The 19,661-nt window shown below is 32.7% G+C and overlaps 2 protein-coding genes across 7 annotated transcripts; both read right to left on the bottom strand.

Annotated features, from left to right (window-relative positions):
- Window positions 1–2,047: 2,047 nt before the first annotated feature.
- LOC114195295 (GTP-binding protein, HflX) lies at window positions 2,048–9,793 on the bottom strand. Its single transcript, XM_028085715.2, has 13 exons — window positions 9,306–9,793; window positions 9,052–9,191; window positions 7,305–7,421; window positions 6,256–6,370; window positions 5,589–5,726; window positions 5,252–5,347; window positions 5,021–5,134; window positions 4,475–4,543; window positions 4,227–4,297; window positions 4,021–4,114; window positions 2,618–2,746; window positions 2,410–2,499; window positions 2,048–2,253 (listed from the first exon to the last, which is right to left on the bottom strand). The coding sequence occupies exons 1-13, from the start codon at window positions 9,681–9,683 to the stop codon at window positions 2,155–2,157; spliced, it is 1,650 nt and encodes a 549-aa protein (XP_027941516.1). The 5' UTR covers window positions 9,684–9,793; the 3' UTR covers window positions 2,048–2,154.
- A 4,984-nt stretch (window positions 9,794–14,777) lies between these two features.
- LOC114194440 (BEL1-like homeodomain protein 3) lies at window positions 14,778–19,286 on the bottom strand. Of its 6 annotated transcripts, none has more exons than XM_028084651.2 (6): window positions 19,047–19,255; window positions 18,428–18,538; window positions 17,084–18,048; window positions 16,103–16,455; window positions 15,951–16,011; window positions 14,778–15,731 (listed from the first exon to the last, which is right to left on the bottom strand). In XM_028084651.2, exons 3-6 carry the CDS (start codon window positions 17,933–17,935, stop codon window positions 15,099–15,101), a joined length of 1,899 nt encoding a protein of 632 aa, XP_027940452.1. In that variant the 5' UTR covers window positions 17,936–18,048; window positions 18,428–18,538; window positions 19,047–19,255; the 3' UTR covers window positions 14,778–15,098. The 6 variants fall into 6 exon arrangements, with proteins under 6 accessions (XP_027940452.1, XP_027940453.1, XP_027940451.1 ...); XM_028084652.2 differs by having other exon boundaries at window positions 17,084–18,045; XM_028084650.2 differs by lacking the exon at window positions 18,428–18,538 and having other exon boundaries at window positions 17,084–18,045; window positions 19,047–19,286.
- Window positions 19,287–19,661: the final 375 nt, after the last annotated feature.

Raw genomic sequence — 19,661 nt, 5'->3', positions numbered from 1 at the left:
GAGGAAAGCTGCTTTTTATTTATATGAAAAGTGAAGTTGTCCTCTCTTACATGACATTATTTCACTTCTCAGTTTTTCTTTTTTTAATTTTAAAGTTGAAGTTTTAAATTTTTATTTTACTTTAACGGTGCATATTTAATGACATTCAACTTTTTATTTATGATATTTATAGAAAACATAATAAACATTAAATGAAAATCTTTGACAACGAAACTGGTTTTAATGTATATTAAATACAAATCAAAGAAAGCCAAGATAACTTTAATTTGCATTTAAAGAAAATTGCTGTCTAGACAACTTAAATTTTGCATTTAAGAGAAACGTAAAATAAAAATTTAAAACTTCAATGTGAAAAAATAAAGAAGAGTGAAGTCGTCATGTACGAGGACGATTTTTCTTTTATATAAATAAAAACTGACCTTTCAAAGTACGATTTTACTTTTTGAAGAAAAAAAAAAGAAAAATTGAGTGGAGGACGACTTCATTTTAATGTTGTCCTCTACCTTAACGATTTGACTCCATTTTATAAAAAAAAATTAAACGAACTCATTTTTACAAATTTTACTTAAAATCGACCGTAAAATACGAAAAAACTGAATTAGGACTTTCGGTCAAGATATAGTTAGGAAAAGTTTATCAAACATACATTATCAGCTAAAAAATAATTTATTACAACTTTATTACAGAAAAACCTTAAATGAAAAATATTTTCTAACTATCAGTGTTATTTTTTTACATTAGTTAAATTTGTAAGAAATTAATTTTAACTAAATAACAATCGAATCACCTAATAAAGCTCTTTAAGATAAACTCTAATTCCCTATTAAAAAATGAATTTAAATATAACTCATTGTTTTAAAATCAACATCTATATCATCATTGTATAAGGAAGTTTTTTCTTTTGGTTTACACGACTTTTTTCTTCAATTTTATCCTTTAATAATTATTTTAGTTTATAAAATAATTAACTTATCACCGTTAATTTAAATTTAACAATTTTTTTTAATGTTATAACTTTTTAAATTAAAACAATTACTTTACTAATTTTATCCGTTAAACTAAATTTAACTATTTCAAAATTAAAATAATTATTTTATTACTTTACCTTGTTTATTTAAATTTAATTATTTTTAAATTAAATTAATTATCTACCATACAAAAAAAATGTCTTCAATACTGTAAAATAAAATATAAAAAAAGAATCTCAAAGAACAAAGTAGTAAAACATATAATAATATTGGATCAAATTGAAATAAGGGAATTAGATTATGCTTGTTTATTAAAAGGTGAAGAAGAATCAGAGTGTCTCATCTTGGTGTTGCATTGAGATGATATGAAAAGGTCCTTGTGTGTGTTGAAAAACTGAAACATGAAAACATCTGTCTTCACGGCACCGCGTTAAGTTCAGATAATTGCTGTGTTCGGTTTTTTCTCTTTTTCTTCTACTTGTCGTTCGTATACAAGAAAAGAAGAGGAATATGATTCTTTAACCCAATCTGTTATGACTTCATACGCGCATTGCTTAACTGAATATCTCATACGTTCTCGTTTTCTTCTTTGAATTCTAAGAAACTGCATAGTTTGTTTTCACACGACACTTACATTACATCACTGCCAAAATTTGAAAATCTTTAGAAAAATTTCTCTTTCCAATAACCTGTTCACTCGTCCCAAACTACTTAACAGTGCGACCGCGACCATGGTTGTAGAGGTCAACATAAAAAGACCCTTAGGATAAGTTATTGGTCATTCATGTTGGTGCAATAATGCCTTGAGAATTTACGGAGTACAACGACTTAATAATTAAATAATATTTAAAATTAAAACAAAGAATCAAGTGGATTTGAATTCTCTGATGCTTGTAGGGTAACATGATATGATCACGTAAACGAGTGAAAGATGCATTTTTATCAAGTAAAGACTCGCTGTGAGTAGTTAGTTATAAATTTGTAGGGTAACGTGTATTTCAATTTTACTTAGCCCTGTTAAATAACCAAATAGCATGAACGAATACAAATCTGGATTGGATATGCATGACTATTAAATCTAGTTGTAAATAAATTTTGCATTGCCATCGCATTCTTTTGAATAAGATTTCAATAATTACATACATATGTACATGTTATGCTGCAAAACTAGATATATTAAAGAAAGTTAAGGTCGCGATACGCACAGTTGCCTCATGGGTGTGAGCATTCTCGCAAAACGGAGGGGCACGTGTGCCTTGATATATGTTCCTTGCTCAGTATATTCCTATACAAAATTAAAGATAAAACATAAGGAAGTACAACTATAACAAACAAGCAGGAAAACCATCATATGATGAACAATGTAAAATCTGCCAGCTTAAAACGGAAAGGCAAATCCAATTCCATAATTGGTTAATGGGCAAAGGTATAAATTACTTACAATTTTCTCAACCATTCCAACCTGGTGTATGGTACTGAGAAGGTCCCCATTTTCAAATGGGACCAAAGCTTCCACCCAAACCATGGAATCCTGTCAATGAATAGATTTTTTATTAGCAAATGTAAGTAGTTCAAAGTTCAAACAAATTGATTTCATGGTATCAAATACTAAAATGGTAATTATATTCAGATTGTTTTCAACTTTTTACCTTTAGCCTGTCTTGAACTGCATTACAAAATTCTTGTAAACCATCACCACTTATAGCAGATATGCATACAACATCATCTCTTTTTTCAGCGTCTAGCCTGAGTTTATGGGGATCGCTAACTTTATCAACCTGCAACAAGAAGTCAGATGCACCAGAATGATTAACCTAGAGTTCATGTTGTACTATATTCAATTTTGGGTGCACAGTTAAGCTTGTTGATGAAGGATAAATATGACCGCATCCTCTTAAATAACACATTACAAGAAGAATTTCATTGAAGTGAATTGAGCAAAATTTAAAGAAAGACAGCCAATTTTGAACTGAAAGCAAATCATTAAATCATGGATATTCAACCCATTCTAGTTATGTATGACTTACATTCCAATGCTAATAAAAAAGAAGATAAGATATCAATTAAAAAAAAAAAAAAAACTCCAAATGAAAGGAAAAACGAAAGTCTAAGATTAGAAAAAGACACGACATCAATTAAAAGGTTAAAAAAAATCTAATTTAAGACACATTCCCTCTGGTTTTAATAATGAGTCAACTATCCTAAAAATCTTAAGTTGTTCAATGCAGAAGTATGGACATTGCATTGATCCATCTACCTTTTGTTCAAATTCAACTCTTTTTACTTTTAGATTAGAAAAAGACACGACATCAATTAAAAGGTTAAAAAAATCTAATTTTAAGACACATTCCCTCTGGTTTTAATAATGAGTCAACTATCCTAAAAATCTTAAGTTGTTCAATGCAGAAGTATGGACATTGCATTGATCCATCTACCTTTTGTTCAAATTCAACTCTTTTTACTTTTAGAATCAGGGTAGCAATGACAAACTCCACGTCCACACGAGTCATACAGGATTTGATACCATATTAGAAGTCAACTATCCCAAAAAGCTTAAAACATTGACTAAAAGAACACAAATGATTTCATAATGATAACAATTTCAATAAATGTTAGTTCATCCCTCCACTTTCGATTGTTTAAATTTTCAGGCTAGTCTTCGACGTAACTTAAGTCACTTACAACCCGATTTGTATGGATGTTTTGGAACAATTTCAAATTTTAATATTCTGTTGGAAACGGAAATAATTTACAGTTACAAGGACAACCATTTCTTTATATTAAAAGAAAAAATACATTGACAAAGAAACACAAAAAAGAAATCATTCATGTAACTTAAAAGGTTAAATTGCAATGAAGTAAATTTAGAATAGGCTAACGTCCTTAAAAAATGTAACTAAATTCCTAACCAAGCAATAAATTGGATGGACGGCGGAGGTCGAGGTCCAAGGAATACCACAATATCTTCACAAAACAAGAAAAGATAGAAGGAGATAGACAAACTCAATAAACGATTTTCAGACGGGAAAGCAACAAAAATGATCGACAATACCTTGTTCCAGACCATCAATTTTGGAATTGATGATACATCTAGTTCTGACAAGACTTTGTCGACTGCATTTATCTGTTGCTCAGCCAGAGGATGACTGCAATAAAAAAAATACTTAACGAAATACTGCGCAGGTTGCCACCACTGGTTTTACTGAGTTCCTTTTCTCTAAAAATTAAGTCTCTCACAGTAGTTTAATTTCTGCATACCTTATATCAACCACATGCACCATCAGTGATGACTCCGATATCTCCTCCAGGGTAGCTCTGAAGGCAGCAACCTACAGAAAGCAGAAAAAGAGTTTTTGGTAACTTAATAATTTAGGCCTAACTTATAGACCAACGTGTTAAGTTGATAGTAAATCGTGCTCTGAAAAATTATAAAAATATCAAAAGCATATTTGTTGTATAAAAAACATCAAGAAAAAAATTATTTGTAGGAGAGTTATCTTTCTTACTAGAGTAGTAGGTAACTTCTGAATAAAACCGACAGTGTCTGTCAGGAGAAACTCCTTTCCATTCTTCATCTGATGAAAGCAAATGAACAACCCAGAGTATGTTAAAATAACCATTTCTAACCGCACAAGACTTATTTTCCTACAATAAATAGTTCGACTAAAAGTAGGCAGAGTTGTAATATAACCAGAGAATGTGGGTAATTAATAAAATACTTTAATTTAAATTAATTGTGAATGGGCCTTCACTTTCCTACTTTACAAGTATCCTCACTTTAGAGGAGAAAAATACTTTCATTAACTTTTAGATAAAAAGAAATAAAAGAAAAAATGAATCTTAGTCATCCCACAGCCATTATACACTGTAAACAGAGGAAATGGCTATGCTGTCCAGGTGAATGACAATTATAAGCGCTTGGCTAGTTCTTTATGTAGTAATAAAAGGGTTGAAGGTGGCACCTAAATCTCATCACAAATAAAAAGTATACACAATAGTAAATAGTTTGTAGAAAAAAAGATGGGAAATTCTCCTGGCATGTTTTGTCTTACCTGAACCCTCCTCGTAGTTGGATCTAAAGTTGCAAATAATTTATCCTCAGCAAGAACATCTGCTCCAGTTAGTTGATTCAAAAGTGTACTCTTACCAGCATTTGTGTAACCAACCTACAACGTTGTCAAAAGCATTATCAAATTATTTATTTGGCATTCATGGCCATGATGTGCGAGCTGCAAAGGTCGCCCAAAAAGTAAATGACCTCAAGATAATTGAAAATAACTAACCAGAGATACCACTGGCACAGGAACTGAGAAACGCCTGTTACGGTACTGCTTTCGATGTTTCCTAACAGATTCTAGTTCTTTTTTTAGAATACCAATCTGCCAAAACCCAGGCATCAGAAATTTCTTAGAAAAACTAAGATTCCATGGGTATAACAGAAAAAATAGAGAACTTTAAGAGAAATACATAGTCGATGTGACCGGTATGTTACTACTCAGAAATATACAATGTGTCTATTTGCCAGTATTACACCAGTACACAGCACGTCAATTCAGTCATATAGCAGACTTTTATACAAAACTTGATAAATTTGACGATTATAAAAAACTGTCTGCTTACTTGATTACGCAGAATACGTTTATCCACTTCTATTTGCTTTTCACCCATTCCCTTCACCTTTCCTCCTGCTTGACGTTCAAGATGAGTCCACATTTTTGTTAGACGAGGTAGTTGGTATTCCATTTGAGCTAACGAAACCTAGAATTCGAAAGACCGTAGAATAATAAGACAAAGGATTGAAAATTCTCCTCCTTGCCCAAGCAAGTTCTGGTCATAACATGAATAGAAAAAAGCACATTTAATTCGGTGCTTTCAATGATTTTTTTTTTTTTTTGCTTTATGAGAGTACAGTACTCTCTACAATAATTAGCTGCAAAGACCTGGAAATTTTCTCACTTTATTGAAATATAAATACAATACATTATTTTTCATTAAGACTTTTACACATCATCGTCTTAATAATGAATTGATGATATTAAATATTTTTCATATATAATACTTAAAAAGACATTTATCACGTAATTATTGGAGTAAACTATCAATAAACAATTTTTTTATCTAGTGATCATGTAATGGTTAAAATTAAAGGTTGGGATAAATGGTAATGAAAACATAAAACTCACGTAAAAGTCCTTGTTGCATTTATATTTCAACTGAGTTGATCGGGTACTAAAACCCTAATAAAAACAAAGGATACTGGTGAAACTTCTTTCTAATTTAAAATTGCCTGTAAAGATGCTTCATGTGTTGCTGCTCGTTGATTAAATATATCAAGGATGAGAGCAGTTCGATCGCAAACTCTCACATCTCCACCAAAAATCTTTTCCAAGTTGCGCAATTGCCTAGAATTGGCAGAGGCCAGAAATTTTATGTGAGATCCAGGGTATCATTTCTTATGCAGCAACTTGACTATAAAAAAAATAATAAATCTTGGAACAGTAGTCTGACAATCAGGAAAACAAAAAGTGAAAGAACACAATTATAACAATTATCTATGTGCATATAAGCAAGCAGTATACATTACTAACAAGAAATCATAAGCTTCAAGATTAAAATATCACAGATTTATGGACCTGGTTTTGATTTCTGGGCTGCTCTTAACATTTGAAACATCCTACTACTCATGTTCACAAATCAGTATTTTGATTTTCAAGCTATGGGTTGTAAACTTCTAGTTGGGATTCAGTTGTAAGTGATAGATAGAGCCCTTTTACTTAATCTCCAAATTTCCCTCATGATTTTAGTTGTAGAAGTCTCAAGCCCTATAATATCAAGATTCTACATAATCTTGTAGAAAATAGGTCTATTTAAACATATGCAATTATCTCTCTTCTTGGAAATTACCACATTCATGAACAATTGCATTAAATTTCTCTGTTATAGGTTCTCTTATGTAATCAAGGCCTCAATGCCTAGGGAACTCCGCGTATTGTCCAAGTTTCTAATGCAGAGTAAGATTTATTATTTTTTCATTGCATAGATTAAGAGTCATGCTCTAGACGTTAGCAAAGTTAAATGATTTGTATGCGTATTGGAAATTAAGGGCCAATGTAATTGACAGTAGTTAAAAATCAGTACAAAGTCATTAAAAAGATTAGCTAGACAACACTCAAGGTAAGTTTGGGAGTCAAGCGAAGTAGTACAGAGGGAAAATAATCGAACAAGAATGCAGGGGAATAGAAAGGATGAAAGTGGGAGGTTCGCCTTGTTCGGATTTTCAAAATCCACCAAAGATAACAAAGATAAATGTTAAACAAAAGGAAAAGGGGACCTTACCCAGCTGACAGTTCATCATCAAAGATCACAGTTTCAACACCCAGTGCATGAATTGCGCTCTTAATTTCAGAAACCTTGCCAGAGCCAATGTATGTCCTAGGGTTTGGAGATGCAAGCCTGCACTAATTCAGAAATTGAGTGAACAAATAATATTTTTTTCCCAAAAGAAAAGAAAGCAACATAAATATACTTTAGCAATTAAAATTTCTCAAGACGAATATAGAACTGCTGGTTTATAGGACACAAACAATATTGTCCTGCCATAGTCCTTAATAGGTCCAACTCTTCCCTGTTGGACCCCTGCCATGGCGGGAACTTTACAGCACCAAGTTGCCCTCTGCTCTTAATGAACTATTGTCGTTTGGATTAGAAGAGAGTGGAAAAGAAAAGAAATGAAGAGAAAAAGAAGAAAGTGAGAGTATATTTAATTGAGGAGAAAAGAGTGGAAAAATGAAAAGGGAACTTTACAGCACCAAGTTGCCCTCTGCTCTTAATGAACTATTGTCGTTTGGATTAGAAGAGAGTGGAAAAGAAAAGAAATGAAGAGAAAAAGAAGAAAGTGAGAGTATATTTAATTGAGGAGAAAAGAGTGGAAAAATGAAAAGAAATGAGTGGAAAGTTTTTAAGTGATTTAATTAATGTGATAAAATTAAAAAAAAAAATGCAATATGATCAATTTGGAAAATGACCAAAGAGCCCTAATACTAAAAATGCAATATGATTAAATGTCAATAAATGTTTAAACATTTATCCCTCACCTCAAGTTAAAATTCTATCCCATTACAAATCAGGTATCCTCTTATAAAATAATCTTCTATTATTTGATACAAGTTAGTATCCGTAATTATATGAAACAATTATTGGTGAAAAATATATTTAATGAAAATTAAAATGTTTTCACAAATAATCAATTATAAATTATATTCAATATCAAAATTATGTCATATACTATCTCGATTATTATATAAAGATTGGCACCTCACCTCACTGTGTTTAGATTCAGCACAAGAAAAGCTTTAATATTTACACATAATCGATTATGTTTAAAACATAATTGATTATAAGTTTCTTCGCAATTCTCTTAATCAATGCGAAGAAAGTTTAACGCGTAAAACATATCTCATTTTTTGTGCTTTTCAATATTTTATTTCTTCCTTTTTCAAATATTCTTTGATTTTCGCTGCATCCTTACCGCCTGCGATTTCCTCACCTTGATCCGAAAAGGACATAAGGGAGAAATCTGAGAAAAATGCTTTACATTAATCAGTAGCAGCCATGGTCTTTTAGTCCCCATCAATGATGTGAGAAGTGGGTTGATTCTCGGGATTATTTGAAATGAAAAGAACTTCACAAAGGGGGGATTACACTTACACATAAAGCATCGTATGCAAACATGGATATACATTGTTGATTCTAATAACATCCAGAGAAGAATGAAAAAGTATTCATCTAATAACATCCAGAGAAGAATGAAAAAGTATTCAATGAAATATAGCAACATCATAAAGCCTAAACAAGATGTGCTGTTCAACTGCATAACAGAAGAACAAGAGAATAGTGAAACTCAAAATCAGGCATTATACTTCTTCAGTACATCTATATGATCCCAAATTTCCACCACAAAAAAAAAAAAGTGATAGAGACAATAAATAGATTTAACAGCAACATAATAACTCTATTTTTTGAGTAAATTGAAGCTGGAGTAATTGCAAAATCATGTTTAAGAAAACTAAAAGTGGTTTCTCACTTTTGGTAAGTAGAGCCAACAACCAATAATCCAGCAGTGTCAGCTAACTGCGCCAATTCGCTCAGAGACTCTTCGATTCCAAAATCCTGAACAACATTCTTGCGTTCAACGCCTACGAGATACGCTTTTTCCTCAAAAACCTGAAAACTCCAAGTAATCATACAATAGAATTAAGAAAGCGAAACAACCAGACAAACATAAGAAAATTATAAAAAAAAAAAAAAAAAAAAAAAAAGCGAATAGCGAGTAGAGACTTCTCTTCCGTTGCGGAGCTTAAAGCGGTTATCCGAAACGACGTCGTCTTCTTTCTTCTTTCGAAGTCTCGTTTCTTTATACTCGGACGAGAGTGGGGGCGGAACTGTTTCGTCGGTGTGGCGCTCCGTCTCCAGCTCAACCGTTTCATTCTGCGGCGAAACGGCGTCGTTTGAGTCGATCGACGGCGACGAGGACGCGAGTTCAACTGCAGAATCGCGTTGGAGAACGGAGGTGGTGGAAACAACTGCGGTGGTGAGAGGGGATATGCATAGGGGTCGAATTGGGATTGGTGGTGATAAATAATGATAGCGTTGTTGTTGAATCAAAGGTGATGGTGGATGAATAAGCGAACCGTAGAGGAATGCAGCACCACTCATATCTTTCTTCAATTTTCAACTCTGAACTTGCATGAATGAATATGCTTCCTTCAACCTTCTTCGCTTTTTCTGCGTTTCTCAAGAGTAATGGATTGCATTCGGTTTTCGAGTTTAAATGGATTGATATTATTGTTGCCTTTATTTAATTTGGCAGCATTTCTATTTTTTTTTACTTTTAAAATTGGTTCATAAATTAACTTTAATTAATAAAAAAAATTAAGTTAATCAAATTTTTTTTATTTATTGAATACTAAAAAAATTTATATTTTTTATTTTATATGTTGTTTATTTTTTTTATTAACTATGTAACATTTTTTTTAACTTCGCATATGGGAATATAAAATTTAATAAAGAAATAATTTGATGATAACTTAATTAAAAGCAATCAAAGTTATGACAAATTTAAAATTTAATTAAATCTTTTATTTATTTGTTTTTCTCTTGAGAGCATTTAGGAAAACGTCTATTGGAACTAATTTAGTGTTTCTCATGTATCAATACGATGTTCATTAATTATCTTTCATAGGCAACTTCAAGTAAAACTTGATTGGTTAAGAATTTGATACATAGTTGCAAGCTTCTTCAATGAGAGTTAAACTCAATTATTTTTATAATGAGTTGTTTAATAAAAAATAAAATAAATAAAACCTTTGTTTTTTAAAAATACCGTATATTTTTTTCTCTATTATCTGTATTTTTATGGAAGAGAAAAAAGTAATAGAATCTCTACTATTAAAATATTATAGGTGAAAAATAATTTGATTTTAACAAAAAAAACTCTCACATTGATGGAGTATAGATAATACTCAATTTTGAAGTGTATATGGAATATATATATATATATATATATATATATATATATATATATATTTGCCTCATCTTCATATTTATGTCCATCTTCATATATATCTTGTTTTAAATTAGTAAATCACTTATGATTTATTATAATCTAAAACACTTATATTCATATTTCTTTGATTTATGGATTCTACCTTATTTCTTAAACATTGATTATTATTTATTTGACCTTTATCACATTGTTATTAGATGTTATTTGATATTTATACGATTGTATTTTTTTTTTTTGATATTTGACATTAAAGAAAAGAAAATGTACACCATTTTAACGTATAATATTGTATAATATTACGTTTCCTTTTATTTGATTTTTATATTTTTAAAAAATATTTAATTAATATTTAGAATAATAAAAAAACATATATGGGTATACCCATCCCAATAGGATAAAGATGCCACAAAAATTACAAAATCATTCAAAATATAAACGAATTTTTACTTGGTATATGGGATGAAATAGTGATACTCCCATCGGACCATCGGCAACGCACAGTCCTTCGGTCCATCGAACAAGGCTGGGAGGACTTGCCTATGAAACATGACCATCGGTCGAACGGCCCCACAGATGAACCATAGGGGACCATCGGTCGAACGGCCCCACAGATGAACCACAGGGGACCATCGGTCGATCGGTCCCCCAGATGAAGCACGCGTACCCTCGTAAGGGACCATCGGTCGATCAGTCCTACAGACGAACCACGCATTACCTCGTAAAAGACCATCGGTTGATCGGTCCCCAGGTTGATCACGCATCAACCCATGGAGATCCATCGGTCGATCAGCCTCATAGGTGATTCGCGTAGTGTCTTACATATGCGATCGGCCACATGGATTAAATATTCACTTAAGATTATTAAAGTCAGAGAAGATAACCCACCTAGTCAAGCGGTCATCGGTCGATCGGCCAAACTGAGCAAGTCAGCTTGGTTAATTAACATTAAACAAGTCAGTAATCTTGATTAAAGGATCATTGGGCCGTGATTAAGGAACCCTAATTATAGGCCCACACCGGAAACTATAAATAGGGTCCAAAGGTAGGTTGGTGAGGATCTTTAATTCGCATTTATTACAACAGCTATACTTATACACCGATCAGTCCATCAACTGACTTAAGCATCGGAACCTTTTAGACAGGTACCCCGATCGTCTGTTCAACCGATCAAGAGAGAAGAAAGCTTTCTTGGTGAGGAAGTTATCGCATATCAAGAAGAGAGGAGACTTAGCGAAGAAACGAGTAAAAGTGAAGTGGTTTTTAGTAGGCGCTGGGTCCCTACACCCGAAAATTACCCATTTTTTGTACTGACTTGATTAAAAAATCCAATTTTAGTTATCACCAAACAATCAATCTTTAAACATGTAATTGTATATGCACACAAAGAATATAACAGAGAAAAAAAAAAACTACAGATAGAAAACTAACTTGTATAATCTACTATATATCTAAGATAATCATATCCTAATGAAGTTATTCAAGTGGACATTGCAATTTGTTGACATGTATCCAAAATGAAGGGCTTTTGTTCTTTTTGATATTGTTGTGTTTTGACGCGTGTTAACATTTTTTATTAATAGGTGATTGACGTTGGCTGACAGAAAATTAGTATTCTTTTTCTTCAAGCCAAGTTATTTTGAACATTGATTGCCTCAACAAGGCTATTTGTGGTTATTGTTCTTTGGACATCCTTTTTCTTTTTCACAAAAGTTTGAATTTTTTATACTTCGTTATTCTTCTTCTTCATGCATCCTTCTTCTTTGTGTATCTTCTTCTTCTTCGTGAAAGATTCTATTTTTTAGTTTTTTTGCTGTTCAATATGGTTTGTCTGTGTGTTAGTATTTTTTAAATGTCATGTTCGAATTTCTCTGTTATTTTTTATGGTGTTATTTTATTTTATTTTTTACTCCTTATTTGCTTCTTCTTCTCCATCATGCATTTTTCTTTTACTTTTTTAGTGTTGAAGATGTTTTTCCTGTATTTTAATACCCGTGTGTTAATATTTTTTAGAACAGGAGGATATTTTTTTTACGTTAGTTGTTTATTGGACTCACGTTAAAGGTTTATTATTCACTAGTGTTATAAGATGCATATTTTTGTCATACTAAACATGTACAATGCAACTATTCACTATTTTTATACTCAAACTTCATCCTAACGCATTGTTCAATACTAAATTTTCCATTAATGTTTTAAAAATCCAGTGACAACATTTTCAAAAGAAATTGTTAGAGTAGTAGACATGACTTCTTTAAGAAAAATATTTATCATTTCACAACTTGTAGGTTTATAGCAACAAAAGCTACAAAATCAGGAATAACTTTTATGCTAACAAGAAAACTAAAATACACCATAGAAGATGAAAATTTGCAATATATTAATAAGAAGTGTGAGAAGTATTTACTTATATTTTTTGTTTCCATTTATATATTAAACTAGGAGTGACAAAACAAATCAGTTTGACATGTTTTAGTCCGGTCCGTCATTAATCCATAAAAAATAGATAGGGTTAGCTTAGCTGACTATTAGAAATGAGACAAAATTTATAACCTAGCCTAGATGGACTAGCGAGTTAGTATGCCATTTTTTTAGTGTTTTTAGTTTTTTTTAATTTATTTATATATATCTATATATAAAAGAAATTTCTTATTTTTGTGTCCCATTTCTATTTTAATTTTACCCTTTAATAAATATATGTCTTTTAAATTAAAATAATTGACTTATCATTTTTACTTTTTAAGTAACCTTTTTGTTATATTTAAGTGTTTTATTCATTTAATTTTTGTTTTAAATTAATCATCTTAAAACTAAAATAAATATCTTTAATAAAAAGTTACTTTCAAAATAAATAAATAAATAATTAGAAAAAGTAAATATAAGTAGCATGTATTTTCACTAATATATATAATAAAAATATTTAAAAATATTCAGTCATATTTTTTTTTAAAATTTTTAATTTATTAATTAATGTTCCTAATTAGATAAATTAAAATTACAATTATATTTATATGTTAAACCGATCCATCCGTTTGAACGGACTGATGTGTTAGAACTCGAGAACCGTAATCCACTTTATCATCCTAATTATGACGAAAAGGTACGAGAAAATATTAAATTACATTATATTATTAATTACTCACACGTTTCTATCAATTATTTATTGCATGATCTGAATTTTTAATTTAAAACTAAATAAAATTTAACAGTGAATAAAAGACTTAGATGAAGAGTAAGTAAATAACTCTCTTCCATACGAAATCCACATTAAATAAATACTTTTAGTCATAATCAGCTACTATAAAGAGTTTTCTTATAAGAAAATTTCATACCAAAAAAATCTTACTAAAGTAAATGGATGCGAAAGAGTAAAGTCACACAATGAACTCTTATAGAACATACTTTAATTTTAACACAAAAAATATAATGTTTTAATATTTATATTAATTTTTTAAGCAGTAAAAAGTTAAATGTAAATAAAAACGTTTTCTTATAAAATTTTATTATTAAAATATAAAGTAATTTGTTTAAAAATAAAGTGAAATAACTATTTAAAGTATAATAAAATATTATGTTATTTTTACTTTAGGGTTTTGCAAAACCATGTGGGTATAAAATGTCACCCTCTTGTCCTTGTTGATTGGTGAATTACTTTTGTACACATATGAGGTTAATAGGGAAGTCTTAGGTTAGGATACTGAGTAGCCATAAATAATTCTAAGATAGCAATAGCATAGGAGGCTACATTTCTCAGCTACATCTCAGACCTATGATTCTGAGGCAGTGCTCTCTGTTCTGCCCTATCATGGAAGCCAAGAAAATCGGCTACGTAGAACATGACATAAAAACAACTTGGTCCCCAACCTCCCTGACAATAACACAACAACCAAAAGCTTCAACCTTTCAGCTTTTCAAGTCTGAAAAAAGGTAGATTGGAACACACAAAAATCTCTGCTTGCTTTGCTGTGTTGTTCATTTGAACTCTGTGCCCTGCATAAACCACACCAAAATTTTGGCTCCTCCTTCTGCATTCTCCCGGTTCTAGGTTACCTAATCTGTGACTCTCACCTTTCATAAACAATAACGGATACAGTACTGTATACCAAATGTTCTCTTTACCACAAAAGAAAACATTTAATTGAAGATAAAAAACCTTTTTCTTTTTAAGAGATTAATTGAAGATAAAATGGGCAAATTCTCTTACCAAAACTGTCTTCAACTATCACAAGTTCATGAAAGACATAAACTTTAATAATAAGATTGCACAAGAGTCCATGCATTCAGATGGGTAGGTAGGTACCCCTTTTACATTGTTCACAAGGTTCTTTATTTCATCATGCATGATGCACAAAATTGATACAACCAATCTTCACCATCATGTTACAAGAGAATATCTACACATACCCTACGTGTATATTTTGTACTACTGTTCATGATTTACATGGCTTTTTATGAAATGTTGACAACAAGAATGAATAACGAAGTCAATAAAGCAACAACACAGGCCCTTTTGTTTATCTATCTATTCTGGTGGTACACACCACTTCCATTGTTTCCTTCATCCTTCATCACACAACAAACTCGTGCAATAGGTGAGGATTGCCAAACTTGTTTTGTTGCTTTTCTTGGTCTGTGAAATGGTAATCTAGCAGATCAGCCTCTGGGGAAGAGGCCAATGTTTTCTTACGTCTTCTATGCATGTCATCATTGGACAAGCCAAACCCTTCACTCTCACAGTTCCTCAATTCCAATGCCAGTGACACCTGTCCACCAACACCAATGTTACCTAGCTCAGATAAATCGTATGTGGCAGGAGTAGGAGCAATTATGCAGCCTTCCCCATAATAAGAACTGTTGCTGTTGTTAATGTTGAACCTTTGGTCACCCTGCAGTTTCCCAATTCTAGGATCCATGGCATTTTCTCCATGATCACTACCTCGGATCCCTCTGTTCAACTCTGAGGCATGATCCAACTTCAACCCATGATGCTGAATATCACTATCATCAACTGTTATTAAGTTGTCCTGGGACTCTTCCCTTTTACTGTCAGAAGATTGAACATCATCTCTTGGAGCTTTCAGTGTGTTCTCTGATGATAATATATTGCTGCACATCTCAGAATCGCCAAATTCTTCCTTATAGATTTCTTCAACCATTGGCTTCCAAAGCCGCACCCTTGCATTAATGAACCAATTTGCCACCTGACATGAATCAAGTAGAGACTAGCAAACGTTACACAAAGGGGTCACTGATTTTTACGGCTGGAAACCCATCAAAACCAAATTTTCAGGGAATACATGTAGACATTTAATTTGTTTGAAAGAGAGATTGGTAAAAAAGTGACTATTCCACACAAGTAATCATTCCCAAACAAGCACTTATAGAATCTTCTGCAACTTAAAAAACATTAACTATCGTACCTGGTTTCTTGTTAAGCCAGTTTGCCTAGCCAGCATAATTTTCTCTGAATCCTTTGGATAACTGGAACCGAATGAAAATTGGAAAACAATTATTAGACAAAATACTATATAGGAAACAGGAAAAAAATTATGTACAGAATAGGGGGAGTTACGGATGAAGGAAATGCTCAAAGAGCCATGCTCGAAGAATTGAAACAGAGGTTTCAGGAAGTCCCCTCTGAGGCCTCCAAGCTTGTCGCATTACACCGAGTTGCTGAAGCGCCTTTTGCTGCCGAAGCTGCTGATCAACATAGCGGAGACGAGGTATTCCTTCTTGTTCTCCAAGGCTCCTTTGAGTCACTTGAATTTGACCACTAATGGCATCACGTAAACACCGAAAGTGCCGTGATATTGTACTCAAGGCTAATGCAGTGTATGGTTCAGCTGCTCCACAGCCAGCAACCATATCAAAAGATGAAACCACGATCTGCATCTGGTGGCAGTACTGTCTGTATCTTTTATCAACCTGCCAGAGAAAACAAAACATAAAGAGTTAAGTCACAAGCTAACACTGTCGTAGCCATGATCATTCACACTAGTTGTGTCTTTAGTATCTAAGTATACACGATTCAATCAATCACTAATGCATCATATGTATTAAAACTCACTAAATTGCATAACTTCAAATCAATAGCAGAGAAAGTCGTTTACTCTTTTATTCTGTAACCAATTCCCTGCTACTTATTACTAAGTGTTATAAATCTATGCATAGCACTTTCAATACATACACTTTTCTAGGAAAAACAATAACATACAAAATTAGAAAGTTGTAGTGGTTGTTGAGTTAATAACTTTACACGAAAGCTTAAGTTGTTAGGTAAAACGTTCATTTGGAACGTGTTTTCAAAGGATTATTTTGGGCAAACCAAATTGTTGTTCTCCTAATGTTCTCTCACAAAACATATGAAAAAAAATAAAACTTTTTGCTAGATAATAAACCACTACACATATACTAAACATTTTTATATGTATCACAATCTTAAAAACCAACTATATGAAATACAAAGATCTGGGGACAGACCAGGGCCGTTATATCAACAGAATAGAAAAGAAGAAAGAACTGTAATTCAATGCTACAAAGTCTAGAGGCTTACCTCATCCAACATGGCCAAAAGTTTTGTCTTTTTGTCCAACAAATTCTGTCGTTCTGCCGGTGAGAGTTCACATGAGGAGTTTGCAGCAGAACTATTGGGACATGAAGATATCTGCCCTGATTGGCTGGTGGATTTTCCATCAGAATCTTTGGAGCCATCTAAACCAATATCACGGAAACTCTGTTGCTTCTCTAAACCAGTTTGCTTCAAAGCCTTTCGAACATTGACTATTTCATCAAGCAGCTCCTGTGCTGCCTTGAGGTATTGTGAGTTCAAGACACTGCTGGAGAAGCCTAGTGATCCATCGCTTTGGCCTTCACTGAGGCACATTGAGGGGTGTTGTGGAGTATACAACAAACCCTCCCTTTTGTGAAAGCCAGAAGAAGCTAAAGATGCCATGCACTCGGCATTTCTCAATTCTTCATCATCTTTGAGAGATGAAGTTCCCTTTAAATTTGGAACAGAAGAAGCCATTAGTGAAGAGAAACCTGCGCCAGGATACTGATATGGAAAGGTAGGGACTGATGCAATAGAAGGCATCACTGAGCCAAGGCTAAGAGACAAGCCTTGGCTCTGTACATTTTGCTCACTGTCCACAAGTCCAATTTGTGTTGTTCTTGGAACAAGATGAGAATGGGAATCTCCAGCATTGGAAAAAGAGTCTTGACCAGTTGTAGGGGCCGCATTTGAATGCCCATCAATAGATTGCACAGTCATGGTGTCCCTCATTGATGTCATGAACTTGAACTCACTTTGTCCTCCAACATTTTCACTGTAGTTATGGGGTAAAAGAGGATTCCCAGACAACATATCTGCATAGGACCCTGAAGAAAACGCTTGGTTTGAATACATCGTAAAATTTATAACTCAAATTCAGATGTGCTTGTTTCTGGTCCCTTCACAACTGAGTCAGCTACACATCTCCTTCGAGGCTTAGGTTCAAGAAGTATATAATGCTACCTCTGCTACAAGATTGAACCAACGATTATGATGTTGAAAAAACAAAAGCTCATCACAATACAGAACCTAAATTGAATTAAAATAATCCAGAAAGAGGAAAAAGTTAATGAATAGAAAGATTAACAAAATAGAAGACACGTATGATCAAAGGAAAAGATTACGTTGTTATAAAGCAAAAGCATCACATCACAAGCAAAACCAATCAGAGACACATTATATCACTATCTATAGCATACATATATCTGTAGCATAACAGTGCAGCTTCAACCGTTCACTAACCACAAAGCATTGGCTTAAACTTCAAACGACATGAGGAATTAAAAGGGGTTTGGCCGAAAGCATGCTTTCGTTACCAGAGATTAAGAAAAAAAAGGCTTTGTTTACCCTGTTAAGTAAATTGACCAAAGCAAGCTTCTTTCACTTTTGTTGTTTTGTTTTTGCGTGTTGCAAGTCAAAAACGGAGGTACGAGGTAGCAGAAAACGATGAAAACAAATCTGAAAACCAAACAAAATCGAAAAAGAGGTGTGAAACCAAAATCCCACAGGCATAATTGGCTTCAAAGTTGAAACCCTACGGTGGTGCTGGTGCTGCTTCAAAACTTAAAAGTGAAAACCAAAGAAGCAAGGTGAAGTTCAGAACACAAAATAAAAAAAAGTGAAATTGAGGAGTGAAAAGAAGAAAGGTGCAAGAGAAACAGTGCAGCGGTCAATCAACCACAGAAGACAATAATGAGTGAAAAATCGAAACCTTTGAAGCATAATTTAAACTTTTGCACTTCACAGTAGCTTTTAGCTAGTAATTTATACTTTTAATGATGAAAAGTGAAAACCCCACCACCCCTTTTGTTAGAACAAGAGTTTATGGGCAGGAGAAGTAGCATCTACCATGATAAAGCATAAACAGTAAAGAGCATCATCATAGTGATCTGAAGTCTCTGTTTTGAAGTATTGTGGTGGTTGTGCAGTGTTTCTGAGAAAAGAAAGAAGAGGAAAAGAGAAATACCTGAAGGAGAAAGAGAAGGGGAGGAGCAGGGTGAAGTGGGAAGAACAAGAGAGGAGAGAAGAAGAGAAGAGAGGTTTAGAGCAAAATTACAGACAAGAATCCACAGTTTGGGGAAGCCCAGACAAATGGCAATCCCAAGACATATAAATTTCAAATTATCTTTGGAACCACCAGCTGCACCAACCAATGAATAACAAAACCATTTTTTATCAAACAAATAAAGAATCAAACAAATTGGTTTCTTACTTTCACACGTCTACGTCTTATATACATCATTTATTTCAATTAATTAAACTTTCTGCTGCATGCTCTATTGAAAACCAATCTCCCCAACACATTTGTTTGTCGTTTTACATGTATATACATAACTTGTGATAAAAATATTATACCAATTCTCATACTAAAATGTTTTTTTATGGTTGTCAAAGAACAATTCATTCTCACAACTTTTCAAGATACTCTTGAAAACCGCACAAATGAATTCACAACAACACTTTAAACTAAACCCCTTTTGAAAAGTTTGATTTTTTTCTTTACTTACATGAAGAAAAAAATAGATAGCTAGCAAAAACCATGAGTGAGGATTACTACGTATAGCACGTGTGGCAGCACGTG

Source organism: Vigna unguiculata, chromosome 8, assembly GCF_037176805.1.
Source record: "Vigna unguiculata cultivar grain cowpea cultivar isolate G323 ecotype 2 chromosome 8, ASM3717680v1, whole genome shotgun sequence".
Taxonomy (NCBI): Eukaryota; Viridiplantae; Streptophyta; class Magnoliopsida; order Fabales; family Fabaceae; genus Vigna; species Vigna unguiculata.
The sequence above is the reverse complement of the archived record's forward strand: the minus strand, read 5'-3'. Positions and strand labels throughout refer to the sequence as shown.